Source organism: Emiliania huxleyi, assembly GCF_000372725.1.
Source record: "Emiliania huxleyi CCMP1516 unplaced genomic scaffold EMIHUscaffold_28, whole genome shotgun sequence".
Taxonomy (NCBI): domain Eukaryota; phylum Haptophyta; order Isochrysidales; family Noelaerhabdaceae; genus Emiliania; species Emiliania huxleyi.
Window position 1 is genome coordinate 389,394 of NW_005199926.1, and position 13,845 is coordinate 403,238.

Below are 13,845 nucleotides of genomic sequence, written 5' to 3' on the forward strand. Positions count from 1 at the left end.
AGCGAATGGTGGGGTGCGTGCCGCGCGAGGTCCGCGACATGGCCACGTCCTTGCCCTTCTTCGCCTGCTGGGCGAGAAAGTCGCGCTGCCGGCGTCTCACGTACACCAGCTGCCGCGACAGGCTCGGCCCGTGCGGCCTCAGCAAAGGCTGATCGTCCGCCCGCATGGCCTCCTCCTGCCGCTCGTCGTCCATCCCGTCGAGCAGGTCGGCCAGTTCGCTATGCTGCACGGCCGTCGCGCGGCGATGCGCGCCCGCTCGCGTCCCCGCGGCGACCGCGTCCTCCTCGCCGCCGCTCTCCTCGCCGCCGCTCTCCTCGCCGCCGCTCTCCTCGCCCTCGGTGGAGGCCGCCACATTCGTGCCGTCGGCTGGCGTCGGCATCGCGGTCGCGCGCCGCCACTGCTCGTCGTCAAGCATGTGCCAGTACTGCTCGCCCTGGTGGCCGTCGTATTCGACCTCGTGCACGAGCCGGCCGTCCACGTCCTCCTCCCGCCCCGCGATGGTGGCCGGCCACCACAAGCCCTGCTCGCCCAGGATCTCGACGTGCGTTCCCGTCTCCACGATGGTGTGCCCCGCCTGCTTCGCCGTCTCGTCCACCCGCAGCCGCTCCCGCCGCTCCCTCTGGCCCTCCCTCGCCGTCGGAAGGGCGTAGTTCGGGCCGCTCTCCTCCACGCCGGCCAGCACGTCCGCGGCGCTCACCGCCTCGACGTCCATCGCCTCCTCCGCCGCCGGCTCGGTCGTGCCGCCCGCTGCCTCGCGTTGTCTGCGCTGCCGCTCGCGCTCGTGGTGTGCTGCTCGGCGCTCGACGCCGCCGCCCTCGTGCACGCACGCCGCCTGCGGTGCCATCTCGCCGCAGGGCGAAGGCCAACCGCAAATTTCGCACAAACTCCGTGCAAAGCCCCTTCGAACGCGCGAAAGCGCCGGCTTTCGAACCTCGGCGCCCGCCCTCTTTCTGGCCGCGTCCCTCCCCTTTTCGATCTTCTGCATTCACTCTTTACATACATAAACACCTCCCAACTCTCAACACACCACCGCTGGCACCCATGTGCTGGAAGCCGTTTTCTCTCTCGAGCACCGACAATGGATGGACAGACACATCTCAGCGCGCGCGCGGATGGGGTCGCGGGGCGGCGAGATGGTCGGCGTCGATACCGCATCGACCGCGGTGAAACGGCAACTCGCGTAGGAAGAGCCGGGCCAAGCTCCTGGAAGGCCATCAGTCGCCTCGCCACTGGAATGCCTGCCGAAAAACCTCGGACATTTTACGAACTCCTTGGCGACGTGCGCGTCGCGTCGCCAAGCGGCTCTGCGACCTCGGTCGTACAATCGGCGACCTCGGTCGCACAACCGGCCGGATGCGCGGGTTTTCAGCCAGGTTCCCGCGCACCGGCCACAAACTCGACTCGCACAGCAAAAAAATCCGGTGCTCGCGCGCTGCTCCCACGCTTGACCACACACTCGCTGCACTGCTCAAAGCCAACCCTAACTCACTGGCCGCCTCCGACACTGTCCCGCGCGTCTCGCGCCCCAACTGACAACTCATCATTGTCCCTCGGACACCACTCTCCAGCCGCGCTACCTTCGCCCACCTACCGCTCTCGCATGACATCTCGACAATCCTCATATCTCCAGGCCCAAGACTCCTAACCACTACCCCTGCTCGCCCAGGACCACGAAGCGCCGCCCGCGCGCCCATTGACCCCCCAATCAGCCCTCTTGCTGTCCCTCAATCCCCACCCGCCAGATGTACTGCCCTCGCCCACCCAATACTCTCACCCTCCTGACCCGGACAGTCCAGGTACAGGAAAAGCGGGGAGCGGGGCCCGATCCAAGGAGCACCCCGTCGGCCCGGGAGGGCTGTGAATTTCGGCGCGAGCGGAAGGCTGCCTGCAGACGCTCAGCCCCCGGCTGAGCTGCCGAATCCTCCCGGCTAATCCCCTGACCTGCCGCCTGAAACGGGACGACATTACACCACCTCACACACACTCCCCCCTCAGGGCTAAGCAGTGCGCAAGTCCACCCGAACTCTAGGCGAGGCGTCGACCACTCCTTCGGAATAGCTCTGTCAGTGGCTGCACTAGACGCCCAGAGATGGCGCGCGGCGCGGGCGGATGACTGGAAGAGAAAATGCGGAGAGGCTAGCTCGCAGGTAGATGTGCTCAGCCAAGGGTAGGGGAAGACTCCCATGGGCAGGACCATGGGGAGGAGGGGCCCCACTCGAGTGGGGCCCCATACGGGGCAGTGACCTGCCACGATAGACTCCCATGGGCAGGCCCATGGGGAGGAGGGGTCCCACTCGAGTGGGGCCCCATACGGGGCAGTGACCTGCCACGATAGACTCCCATGGGCAGGCCCATGGGGAGGAGGGGTCCCACAAAGTGGGGTCCATGCGGGGCAGCAACCTGCCACGATAGACTCCCATGGGCACGGCCCATGGGCAAGCGGGGTCCCACTGGGTGGGGTCCCGTGCGGGGCAGCAACCTGCCACACTAACCTCCCATGGGCAGGCCCATGGGGAGGAGGGGTCCCACAGAGTGGGGCCCCATACGGGGCAGTGACCTGCCACGATAGACTCCCATGGGCAGGACCATGGGGAGGAGGGGTCCCACGTGGGGTCCATGCGTGCGGGGCAGTGACCCAAAGCGAGAACTGGCTGCGGCGCCACACGCCAGCCCCAGCTGTCTCCTTTGCGACGCGGGCTGACACCGTCGGGGCGCGCGCCACGCCCCACACACCGTCGCCACTCCACCCCGTGATTCGACGGTCTCGCCCGACATTCCGCCTTCGCCGTGACGTGTCCCAAACGAGCTGGGGTCGGTTGCCACTCAACACCTCGCCCAGCCTTGCTGCGCACGCGTGCCACGGCCAGCCTCTCTGTCGCAGCTGACCCAGCGCGCGTGCCGGCTGGGCCGAGGGCTAGGGCCTCGCGCTCCTCTCCTGTGCTCTGCTCACCCTCCACGCGGTGGCGGCCGCAGGCGCAGCGGCGACCCGGAGCCCGTCTGCACAGGTCGACAACATAAGCACACCATGCACATGGGTCTGCATCACCTGCACAATCATGCCACCATGCGCATTGGCACCTCGTTTGTGCGGCGCCGGTGCGCTCTTGCGACAGCGCGCGGGCGCGCGCGGCTCGAGGAGGAGGCGCTCGCCGCCCTCAACGGCGTGCTCGACCCAGCACTCGCGCGCTGCAAGCGGCTCGCCGTGCAGCCCGACGCGACTGTGGCGGTCAAGCTCGAGTTCCGCTCCGGCGCGATGAGACGCGGCGCCGTCGAGGCGGCCGCCGCGGCCGCGATTGAGGCTCTACCGTGGGCGCGCCGCAGCAGCGTCGAGTCCACGCTCTCGCGCCCGCGCTCATTTATGGGCTCCAATGCGCCGCCGTCGCTGCGGCACGTTGGCGCGCTGGTTGGCATCAGCAGCTGCAAGGGCGGCGTGGGCAAGTCGACCGTCGCGGTCAACCTCGCCTACGCCCTCGCCACCCAGGGCGGGCGGGTCGGGCTCCTCGACGCAGACGTGCACGGCCCGTCGCTGCCGTCGCTGGTGCGGCTGCCGCCCGGCTCGTTGCCGCTCCGGCAGGACGCGCAGACGCGGCTCCTCGCGCCGGCCGAAGCCGACGGCGTGAGGCTCATGTCTTACGGGTTCGTGGGCAAGGGCGCTTCGAGCGGGGCGGTGCCGGCGGCGGTGATGCGCGGCCCGATGGTAGGCAAGACAGTCGGGCAGGTGACTTCCGACAAGCTCCCACACACCCGCAAGCCCCATTCTTCACCCGCGCGGCGAATGGCCTAGAACGCGTCGCTGGGTGAGATGATCTCCCGCTGTGTGCCCCCCCGCCCCCCCCCCCCTTCCCGGTCTTGCTTGACGGCGCCGTCCCAATGCATCCCAGATGCTCTCGGGGACCGACTGGGGCGAGCTCGACTACCTTCTCGTCGACCTGCCGCCCGGCACGGGCGACGTGCATCTCACGCTCTCGCAGACATACGGCCTGTCCGCGGCGGTGCTGGTGACGACGCCGCAGCGCCTCTCGACGGTGGACGTGCTCAAAGGCGTGCGCCTTCCCGCGCCCCCCCTCGACCCTGTCGCCGCCACATCCCGCCTCCCCCTCGCCTCCCCGTCGCCGCCACCCTCTCTGTCGCGCCCGCGCAACCGCTCTCGAATACCCCCTCGGTTCGGGAGCGGGTGAGCGGTCACACTTGTGGCGCCGCATGAGCACCCCCCTCGCGCGCGCGCCGTGCCCACGCCTCCGCGCGGCGTCGGCCACACGTTGTGTGGTGTGGCCCGCCACAGGCGTCGACATGCTGCGAGAGCTCGGCGTGCCGATGACCTCCCTCGTCGAGAACACGGCCCACTTCTTCGTATTCTTCTGATTATATTAGGCGTGCCGATGATCTGCCTCGTCGAGAACACGGCCCACTTTACCGACGACACAGGCCCGCCCCCTCAGCCCCTAGACCGCGCACCCGCCCCGGCCCCGAAGCTTTCCCGGCGCCTTGCCCCCCCCCCCCCCCCCCCCCGCCCGCGCCCGCGCATCCGGACTCAGTTCTCCGCGTCGCCGACGGGACAGGCCGGACGCACCTGCCCTTTGGCGGCTCGCAGCTCGAGGCGGTGAGGCGGCACGCGGGTCTACGCGAGAGCGACACCTTCCGCCTCCCGATCGAGCCTCAGGTGGCGGAGACGAGACCACGCGCAGCACGGCGAGGGAGTCCCCTAGGCGAGCCCTTAGGCCGCGTGGCCGCAGGTGGGAGAGGCAGTCGATGCGGGCTCGCCGCTCCAGCTGCTCACATCGCAGAGCGAGTCGGCGCACGCCCTCCGCGCGGCGGCGCGCCACTTGGTGGTCGCGATTGGGGAGCGGCAACACGGCGCCGCGGCGGGCGGGAGTGGGTCGCATCTGCGGTGCGGCCGCGCTGAGGCCTTGCGCTTCCGGTGGACGGCGCCCTCTCACCCCCGCCCTGCTCGCGCCCTCAAGGTACGACCCGAAGCGCGGGCTCGTCCTCCGCGTACTCAGCGGCGACCACGAGGGGCGGGAGTTCGTGCTCTCGAAGGCCGCGCTGCACGCGCTGCGCGGCGGCGCGGGTGCGGGCGACGCGTCTGCGCCGCTGCTGGACACGGTCGAGCCGTGCGAGACCGAGGCGGGCCAGCCCGGCGCCAAGCTCTACTGGTGCGGTGGCGGTGCGACAGTCGTCCCGCTTGGGGATTTCCCGCATCTGGCGGCCGCGCACGGGTAGTGATGTGGGTGGTGGGGCGCCCGGTAGAGCCCGGGTCGCGGTGCTCGCACGGCGTGCACAGAGACGTTGAGCGAGGAGGCCGAAAATTTTCGTCTTCATGATGAATGTACGTAGCGACAACCAATCGACGTAAACCGTATTTGCCCACCGCGCTGGCTGACACCAGTGAGAGAGAGCGCCGGAGCGCCGCGCCCGCGCGCCGCGGCGTGCAGCGAGGCGGTGAGAACACTGGGAGACTGGGTAGAGTGGGAGATCTACTCGAGTTTGTCCAAATCCTGGACGCGGTGCAGAATGGTCTGCTTGGACGTCTCCTGCACCTCGCCCGCCAGGAAGAACTCGTCGAGGATCATGTACACTTTGTTGAAGTTGAAGACAAGGTCGAGCTCGCACACGTTGCCAAAGAACTGGTCCAGAAGCTCGACGAAGAGATGGATCGACTCGAAATACACCAGCTCGTTATCGTTCACATCAACGCACAGCGTAAAGAAGAGCCCCGCGTATCGCCGGTATATCAGCTTGTACTGCTTGAACTGCGCGCAGCGGGGGGCAAGTCAGGGCGATGGGGGCGCGAGGTGCGGAGAGATTTCGGGTGACCCCCCCCCCCCCCCAATGTTCCGCCCCATCCCCGCCGCCCGTCCCCGCATTTTTGGCCCGTCCCCGCCCGTACCCCGCTGGCCCGGCACCTCGACGAAGTTTGTGAATTTCTGGTCGCGGGTCGTCACGATGCGGTGAATCTCGGCCTCAATCTTGATCTTCTCATCGTCAGTATAGGTGCGGTAGTATTTGCTCAGCCGGGTCTTGCCCTGTCGGTTCTGCAGGAGGATGAACTGGATCATAAGCCACCAGGCACGGGCTGTGCTCGCGCTGAACGCCGCCAACAGCGCCGAGAGAGGGACGCGAAAAGAATTTTGGGCCCTCGATCCCGCCGGCTTGCGAGAGAGATCCCCTGTGCCCTGTGCCCAGCCCTCTCCGCGCGGCGATGCGCCCTCCCCCCGTATGTGCTTGCTATAGCCGCAGCCGAGCACGCCGATGATGTTTGGCTGCAACTCCTACGTACTCTCTTTTGTGTGATGAAATACAAACAAACGTGTGAGTGTTAGAGTTGTTTGGTATTGCTAAAAATCTCTCTGAAATACAGATGGCGCCTGATCGTACGAACTGTGTGATGATCTGTGTGAGAGATGTTTTAGATGTGTCACCCACGGGAAGTGCGTGGAAGGTGCTTCATCAACATCGTTCATCAAGAATTTCTTGGCCATGAATCTTTGCGCGCGGCGCGCCAGACAACCACCCCCACCTGTGGGCAAATTACCGCTGGTTTGCCACTGACTTGGGCCGGCAGCTTCTCAGCCCTCAGCCGAAGCTGGATTCGTGTCTGTCCTCGACCCAGCCCTTAGCTTGGGATGTCCGTTTATTTTATTTATTAAACCCCTCGCTCTCACAACACTAAGCACGGGACTGGCACGCACTGGCACTATTGGGGGCACAGGAGACGCGGCACGCACGGCCACGGGGCCCACGACAGACGCCACAGGCTACAGACACGGGGAGGCACTGGTAACGCCGGGAGTGTAAGCGACGACGGCGTCATCCTCCGACTTGCTCCCCCGATCTTATCCAACATCATATCGACAGAGAGACCTCGTGATGAGAGGTCCGCGGGCCCACCTTGTAGCCTTTACCAGGGCCGGGCTCATCCGGGGGCGAGCAGCGGCGCTGCCTCCTCGCCCGGAGGTACATGCCGCCTCCGAGCAGGGCCGCGGTGACGGCCACCCCCACCGCCGCGGCCGCCGCCACGGCGACCGCGGGGGAGGAACCCCCTTCGCCGACCTCCTCCACCTCGACCCGGAGAGTGCTATCGATGTAGGTGACGTTTGCGGCGCTCATAGCCGCCTCAAAGTCGCCTCGGCCCGCCTCCTCCGTGTATGCGCGGAGGCTGCGCTGTGCGGAGGCGGCCTCCGCCGGCGTCGTCGCCGGGATCGTGGCAACCACGACGACGCTTCCGGCGGTGATCTCGAGGGTGGAGCCGAGAGGCACAAAGCTGAACCCGGCCAGCTCCGCGAGAGTGACGAGGATCAGCCTCTGCGCGGCGGCGTCATAGTCGCCGACTTCGCCACTTGCGGCGAAGGTCGCGACGACCCGGAACGACCTCGACTGTGCCGGCGGCGGCGGCGGCGGCCTCGGGGGTGGAGGTGCGGGTGGGGGCGCTGGGGAGGGCGTCAGAGAGGACGACGGCGACAGCAACGGTGGAGGCGGCGACGGCGACAGCGCCGGCGGACGCGGTGAAGGCGGAGCAGGCAACGGCAGCAAAGGCGGCGATGGCGGCGACGACGGGGGTGGCGGCGAGGGTGGTGGAGGCAGCGGCGGCGGTGGCTGCGACGGCGGCGGCGGCGGCGGCGGCGGCGGCGGTGACGACGGTGACGGCGGTGGTGGCGACGGAGGCGGCGTCGGCGACGGTGGAGGTGACGGCGAGAGTGACGGCGGTGGGGGCGATGGTGGAGGTAGCGACGGCGAGGGAGGCGATGGTCGGAGGCGGCGACGGCGGAGGCGGCGACGGCGAGGGTGATGGCGACGGCGGCGACGGCGGTGGCGGTGACGGCGCGGGTGGTGACGGCGGTGGTGTCGACGGCGGGGGCGGCGATGGCGAGGGTGACGGCGGCGGGGGCGAGGGCGGCGGGGGTGACGGGGAGGGAGGCGAAGGCGGGGGTGGCGATGGCGACGGCGGCGACGGTGGTGGTAAAGGTGGTGGTGGAGAAGGCGGCGGCGGTAGCGGCGCAGGTAGCGATGGCGGCGGTGGCAACGGTGGTGGCGGCGACGGAGGCGGTGGGGGCGGCGACGGTGACGAAGATGGTGGCGGTGGCGAGGGCGAAGCCGAGGGCGGTGGCGGCGGCGGCGACGCCGAGGGTGGTGGCGAAGGCGCGCTGGGGCAGGCGGCCGTTACCTGAGCGACGGTGTAGCTGGCTATCACGGAGATGGATCCGGACAGGCAGGCTGGGTAGGAGGAGGCAACAGTGACGAAGTAGGGGGAACCGGTGTAGAACTCCCCGTAGGAGAGCTCGACAGCACCCCACCCGGGGTATGTGCCGCTGTACGAGCAGTAGCCGCCGCAGCACACGCCGGGCGCGGAGTCAGGTAAGATGGTGTACTCGACACCGCCGAGCGTCAGAAGAGAGCAGCACAGGTTTGAGCAGCCGTTGTAGATTCCTGGCGTTGGCGGCGCCGATGGCGGAGAGGGAGGAGCAAAGGGCATCCCGCAGTTGCTCACCGCTGCGGTTTCGGTCCCTCCGACTGCGACTATGGCGCTGTCATCGACGATGGAGCACGCGGCGACTGCCATGCCGCCCGTCGGGAGCATGTACGTCTCACCCGCCCCCAGCCAGAACCACTTCTCCGTCCGGATGTCGCCATATGCATTCACGTGCGAGAAGTGGACGGTCACTTGGTTCAGCTTGTTGTCGCGGTCGGCGTGGCAGCCCAACGCGGAGCAGGTCTCTTCGTCGCCGCGAAAGGCGATCCAAATCTCGCCGGCGCCACCTGCGCCCCAATTTAAGACGCGGGATTCGCAAGAAGGGCAATTTATCTTGAGCGCCAGAGCGGCTGTACCTTCTGGCCCGAGGGAGAGAGCACGCAGCTGTGTGGGAGTCGTGGACGATGGCGAGCCGACCGCCACGGCGGAGTCGGGGATGGCACCCAAGAAGTAGCGACCGGGCGCTGTGAACGAGTTGAGCTCGCCTCTGTCGTTGCCCATCGTCGCGGACGAGTCGCCGTACTCACTTAGCTGTCCTGTCGCATAGCGGTCGACGCCGCTGCCGGCCGCGTGCCCGAGCCCAAGGTGGTGGCCGAACTCGTGCGCTCCTATTTGTAGCGGGGCGCCGTGAAAAGAGACGCTTCTCACAGGCACCTGCGCGGTGAGGCCCCGTGCCAACGCTCGCTTCAGCCTTTCCTGCCAGCTGGTTGCGCACAAAGCAACCCGCCCACCAGTAAGAACTGGCATCCCCGCTGATGTCTTTGTAGGTTGTGCTCACGTACGGGTCTCCACTATTCTTGCGTAGGATGCCCGTATAGCAGCTGCCCATAATCCCCCCACCCGTGGGGTTGGATGGGTTTGAGGCGCAAGACTCCGTCGCGGACTCTGGCAAGTAGTACAGGATCGCGTCGATGTCGTTCATATCAACAGATTCGCTGAGCTCGCAAGCGGCGGTGGCAAGCAGGTCGAAGCCCTGTCGGCTACATCCGCTGCTGCTTGAGACCGCCGGATGCTGCACTTTCGACACTCCCGTGAGGTCGCGGGTGACGACACGTGAATTTTCGAGGTCGAAGCCGAGCTTACCATAGGTTGAGAAGCGGAACTCCTGATCCATGATGCTGCGCTGCTGCACCACCCACGCCTCTCGCGCAGATGGGGTGCTGCCTGCATAACTCGGATACCACCCGTTAGTCTCCACGAGGACCGAGAGAAGGCGGATATTCACCTGGCCATCGAAGTAGGGGCTGCTTGACGACCACGAAGCGGCTATTGGCCGCACGACTTCTTGCTCACCCCCTTGGCCAATCGGCCGCACAACTTCCTCCGACAATTGGCTTGACAGCTGCCGTCTACCTGGACAGAAACCGGGAACAGCACTGGCGACACGCAAGGCCAGGAGTATCGTGGCAGTGCGCAGGATCATGGAGGCGGCGACGACGCGCTCACCTCAGTCGAACCGCGGCAGCGACGACGCGCTCACCTCAGTCGAACCGCGGCAGCGACGACGCGCTCACCTCAGTCGAACGCGGCGGCTCTGCACCCTTCGTTTTGCGTTCGGATTTTCCGCTGCAGTTTTTCTCTTTTCTCGGCGAACCGTGTACCCCCCCCCCTGGGAATGGGAATTCACAGTGTTGAGAACGAACGTCTCTTTTCTTTCTCTCGGCGAGCCGTCCAACAGGTTCCGCTGCATCTCTGGGCGTGCGCAAGAGGCGGGGTAGAATTCCTCGATACCTCAAACCACAAACGACAAACGTACAAATACGAAATAGAAAAAAGGGCCCGGGGGAAATTGTCCAGGGGTGCAGCGGCGTTATGGACTCTCCGCGGTAGTCTCCTCTATCACAAAATCCTCCCTCATACACATGTACGTACTCTCTAGAGCGTGAAAAAGCGTTCCGCGGCCCGCGGCGGCCGGTCGAGGGCGCCGAGGGAAACGCGCCCTCGAGCCTCGTCCACGGGCTACAAGCGGCCGTTCACTCAGGCGCGCCGTTGCCGCTTCCGATCCGAGTCCTGATCCCCTTGCCGCCCTTCACCGCCCGTTGGCTGTACGCGCCCGGCGGCGCGGCCTTCTGGCGTGAGCACCTACTCACGGCCTGGTGCTGTGAAGAGACGGTGCTCGCACCAGTGCGCGACTCGCCCTCCAATCGCGTGAGCACGTAGCGCGCGTCCTCCTGCCAACCAAAGGGGGGGGGGGGGGGGGGGTCACTCCAAGAGGTCTCCACGACTCCCGTCCTCGGCACCGGAACAGGAGCACTCGGGTGAGCCATGCGTGGGGTGTGTGCACGCATGCCTGCAACCAGAGCGGAACCAGAGCTCGCTTCTCTTTCCCGAGCACCGTCACGGCGTCCTGTTCACAGCTTCACGCCGGCCGTGAAAATGCCTGTTCTCAGCCCCTCGTCTGCGCGGCGCCGCGACGGCGTCCTGGCGGTAGAGCGCGAGGTCGTCGTCGCCGCGTGTGATGGCGGAGCCTACTCACAGACAGAAGGCTTCCCAATGGTTTGCTACAGGCGGCGCGGCGGCGCGGCGGCGGCGCCGTTCTCGCGTGCGTGCTTCACGATCGCGTCTCGCCCGACACCCGCCTACCTCTCCAAGACCGCCAGATCACCCGAGATTCAGCGAGATTGCGCGAAGCCTCGCTCGCCTCCCGCCTATCCGCAGCCGGCGCAGCATGTTCGAGGATCCGCTCATAAACACCGCAAAGTGTCGCTGCTTGCGACCTGCTCGCGCGCCGATCCCGAGAGCGCGTGCAACGCCTAGGGGCAGACGCAGTGCAGAGTCACTAGCCTGCGTGAGGTGAGAGGGGGCGCGGGCGAGTGAAGCGAAGGACCGTGAGCACGTCGTAGCGCAGAGAACCCGGCTTGGGCGCCCATGAAGCTGCCGGGTCATCTCCCTCCTCCTCCTCCTCCTCGCTCTCCTCCTCACCACCCTCGTCCTCCTCGTCGTCGTCCTCCGCCTCGCCGATCGCCCGCGCGTAAGCGACCGCCGCCTCCACCGCCGAGTCAAAGTTGCCGAGGTATCGGTTCGTCGACCGTGTACCAGAGTTGGTGTACCGCGCCTCGAAGCGGTCAGAGTTGGTGGCCTGTCGTACGCCCTTGTAGCCGCTGCTGCTGCGGCTGGAGAGGTGCAGCCGCAACCCTTCGGCCTCCGTCACCGGCCCCTCGCTCTCCTGCTCCCCCTCGCCGCCCTCCTCCTCGTCGCCCTCCTCCGCCGCCGCCTCGCCGACTGCCAGCGCATACGCCACCGCCGCCTCCACCGCCGAGTCGAAGTAGCCGAGGAAGAGGCTGCGCCCGTCCCGCGTGCAGCTCGCTCGAAAGCGGCCTTTCTGCAAGCACACGCCCTTGTAGCCGGTGCTCGCGCGCCGTGAGAGGTGCAGCCTCAGCCCCTCCGCCTCTGTTGCCACCGGCGCCTCGCCCTCGCCGCCCTCCTCGCCCTCGAGGACTAGGTGTGATGAGGTCGCTGCCTCGGAGGTCGCCGCAGAGTGGCGCGTGCGCTCGGAGTGCAGGGCGGGCGGTGCGGAGGCGGACGGCGGTGCCTCGGCCTGCAGCGCGGTGGCAGACGAGGGGCGGGGGGCGAGGGGTGAGGTGAGGGCCGAGGGAGGAGATTCTCTGTTGATCTGGGCGAGTCGTGTCCATCTCGGAAGCTCTCGGCTACACATTCACCAAGATCTCGACGTGGTTCTCGTCGAGCGTGTGGGGAAACGTACGGCCGTCCTGGGCGTAAAACACGTCGAAGCGGACGGTCAGGCCGCCCCCGCGCCTGCTCACGGGTGCAGCTGTGAAGAGACGCCGTTCACGCGCATGCGGCTGGTGGGGCGGTTGCGGCGCCGCGCGAGCTCCGGCGGGTCACAGCGCATGACGGTACCGCGCTCGAAGCGGCCGCTGCCCCTTGCGGCGGCTTGATTGGAGCCGATCCGCAGCATGGACGGTGTCCACCACACGCGCACGACAGCGCCGGCGCGGATCTCATGGTGCGACGCCTGCTCACCGCTGCTGGCGTGAAAGAGGCTTGTTTTTCACAGTGCGGCCGGCCTCGTTGGCGTGAGCGGAGCCTTTGCGTGTGGGTTGTACGGGTTCTGCAGCACAGGCGCCTCCCCCTCGCCCTCGCAATCCTCCAGCCGCTCGCCACCTCCATCGCCGCCGTCTCCGCCGCCGCCACCTCTGCCGCCACATCGCCTCATCGCCTCGAGCACCTGAGGACCAGTCAACGGCCTCACTACTGCTGGGCCGGTACCACTCAGCGCCGTCACGTCTCTGTGAGCGCCTCGTACTCCTCCAGCTCCTCCTCGTCGCCTGCTCACGGCTGCGCGCGTGAACGACGCTACCTCGGCTAACCTCGGCCAACCTCGGCCAATCTCGGCTAATCTCGCCGTCGTCGTGCTCGATCCGCCACAGCGCGGGCTCGTCCTCCGCCTCGCCCGGCGGAAGGTAGAGCCGCACCACTGCGCCGATGTCCTCGTGCCCCTCGAAGCGCCGCAGCAGCCGCTGGCCGACGTGGGGTCCCTGCTCACTCGAGCGTCGCAGGTGAAGGGCGCGTCTCCACAGGCCTTCGCGCAAAGAGCGTAGCCGCGCCTCGGCTTGCCACTCCTCGACCTTGCCGCCCTCCGCCGTCTCGCCGCCCGCCGCAGAGCCGCCGCCGCCCTCCTCCGCCCCTTGCTGCCGCCGCTGCAGCTCCCGGCGATACCAGAGTGGGCGAGGGCGCGGGTCTGCCGTCGCCTCGAGGCGAACGGGCGCCTACACAAAATGTTGACTGCAGTCGCGGCGGCCAACAGGGTCTGCGGTCGTCTCTCGCGGGGCGGGCGCGTGTCGCTGCCGGCCCGTCGACCAGCCGAGCGGCGCGGAGGAAGTGGTGGCGGAGGAGGAAGAATCACCCCCTCCCGCCTGCCCGGCCTGCGCCTGCGAACGCGCCGGCGGCGGCGCCTCGTCCTCCTCCTCGTCCTCCCCGCCCTCCCTGCCCCCGCCGCCCCCGCCCATCGCGCGCAATTGTTCCGCAGCCCTGGCCTGCAGTCCGACAAGCCTCGATCAACCTCGGGCGCTGGTGGTGGTGGGAAAGTGTCGGCGGGGGAGGGGAGCAGCAGGAGCGGGGTGGCGGTCACGGCGGCGGTCGGGACAGTCGCGGCGCCTGCAGCGCAGCCAGCGCCGCCCCCCCATCGCCCGAGCCAACCGCTACCAGGGCGGAGAGCCAGCCGCGCAGCTGACCGCGCGTGCGCTCGAGCTCCTCCTAAACCGGTCCAACCCTCGGTCCGATCTCGGCCTATCTCGGCGGGCGCGCTCGCTCCCACTGCGCCTCCAGCCGTTCGCGCTCGCGCGTCGCCTCTGTCGCGCCACCCTCCTCCCCACCGCGCCACTCCCCACCGCTACCGCCGCCGCTAGCCGAAGGGG

General features: G+C 67.8%; 4 protein-coding genes across 4 annotated transcripts; 1 reads left to right on the top strand and 3 right to left on the bottom strand.

Moving 5' to 3' along the window:
• Positions 1–279: 279 nt before the first annotated feature.
• EMIHUDRAFT_354571 (hypothetical protein) lies at positions 280–848 on the bottom strand (the record flags this gene model as incomplete). Its single annotated transcript, XM_005776356.1, has 1 exon — positions 280–848. A coding segment is annotated over exon 1 (528 nt), but the record flags the coding sequence as incomplete, so codon positions are not given.
• Positions 849–2,972: 2,124 nt separating this feature from the next.
• EMIHUDRAFT_415743 (mrp protein) lies at positions 2,973–5,338 on the top strand. Its single transcript, XM_005776357.1, has 7 exons — positions 2,973–3,718; positions 3,882–4,041; positions 4,283–4,306; positions 4,372–4,425; positions 4,560–4,660; positions 4,734–4,888; positions 4,962–5,338. Exons 1-7 carry the CDS (start codon positions 3,026–3,028, stop codon positions 5,218–5,220), a joined length of 1,446 nt encoding a protein of 481 aa, XP_005776414.1. The 5' UTR covers positions 2,973–3,025; the 3' UTR covers positions 5,221–5,338.
• On the bottom strand, positions 5,332–6,056 carry AP2S2 (Adaptor protein 2 sigma subunit; the record flags this gene model as incomplete). Its single annotated transcript, XM_005776478.1, has 2 exons — positions 5,332–5,750; positions 5,904–6,056. The coding sequence occupies 2 exons, from the start codon at positions 6,054–6,056 to the stop codon at positions 5,475–5,477; spliced, it is 429 nt and encodes a 142-aa protein (XP_005776535.1). The 3' UTR covers positions 5,332–5,474.
• A 4,226-nt stretch (positions 6,057–10,282) lies between these two features.
• Positions 10,283–12,338, bottom strand: EMIHUDRAFT_435508 (hypothetical protein). The gene is made up of 9 exons (XM_005776358.1): positions 12,292–12,338; positions 12,127–12,223; positions 11,295–12,005; positions 11,185–11,220; positions 11,001–11,046; positions 10,883–10,935; positions 10,752–10,814; positions 10,624–10,638; positions 10,283–10,549 (listed from the first exon to the last, which is right to left on the bottom strand). Exons 1-9 carry the CDS (start codon positions 12,318–12,320, stop codon positions 10,445–10,447), a joined length of 1,155 nt encoding a protein of 384 aa, XP_005776415.1. The 5' UTR covers positions 12,321–12,338; the 3' UTR covers positions 10,283–10,444.
• Between the last annotated feature and the right edge of the window lie 1,507 nt (positions 12,339–13,845).

Bases quoted from the DNA above. Each gene is read 5' to 3' on its own strand.
- EMIHUDRAFT_415743 (XM_005776357.1), top strand. From the start codon at position 3,026: ATGCACATGGGTCTGCATCACCTGCACAATCATGCCACCATGCGCATT. The intron at 4,307-4,371 runs GCGTGCCGATGA...TGATTATATTAG, and splicing joins CGACATGCTGCGAGAGCTCG to GCGTGCCGATGATCTGCCTC. The intron at 4,661-4,733 runs GTGGCGGAGACG...GCGTGGCCGCAG, and splicing joins GCCTCCCGATCGAGCCTCAG to GTGGGAGAGGCAGTCGATGC.
- EMIHUDRAFT_435508 (XM_005776358.1), bottom strand. From the start codon at position 12,320: ATGCGCTGTGACCCGCCGGAGCTCGCGCG. The intron at 12,006-12,126 runs GTGAATGTGTAG...ACCGCGCTGCAG, and splicing joins AGAACCACGTCGAGATCTTG to GCCGAGGCACCGCCGTCCGC. The intron at 10,815-10,882 runs GTCGCGGCGCCG...AGCTGTGAACAG, and splicing joins CGCTCTACCGCCAGGACGCC to GACGCCGTGACGGTGCTCGG.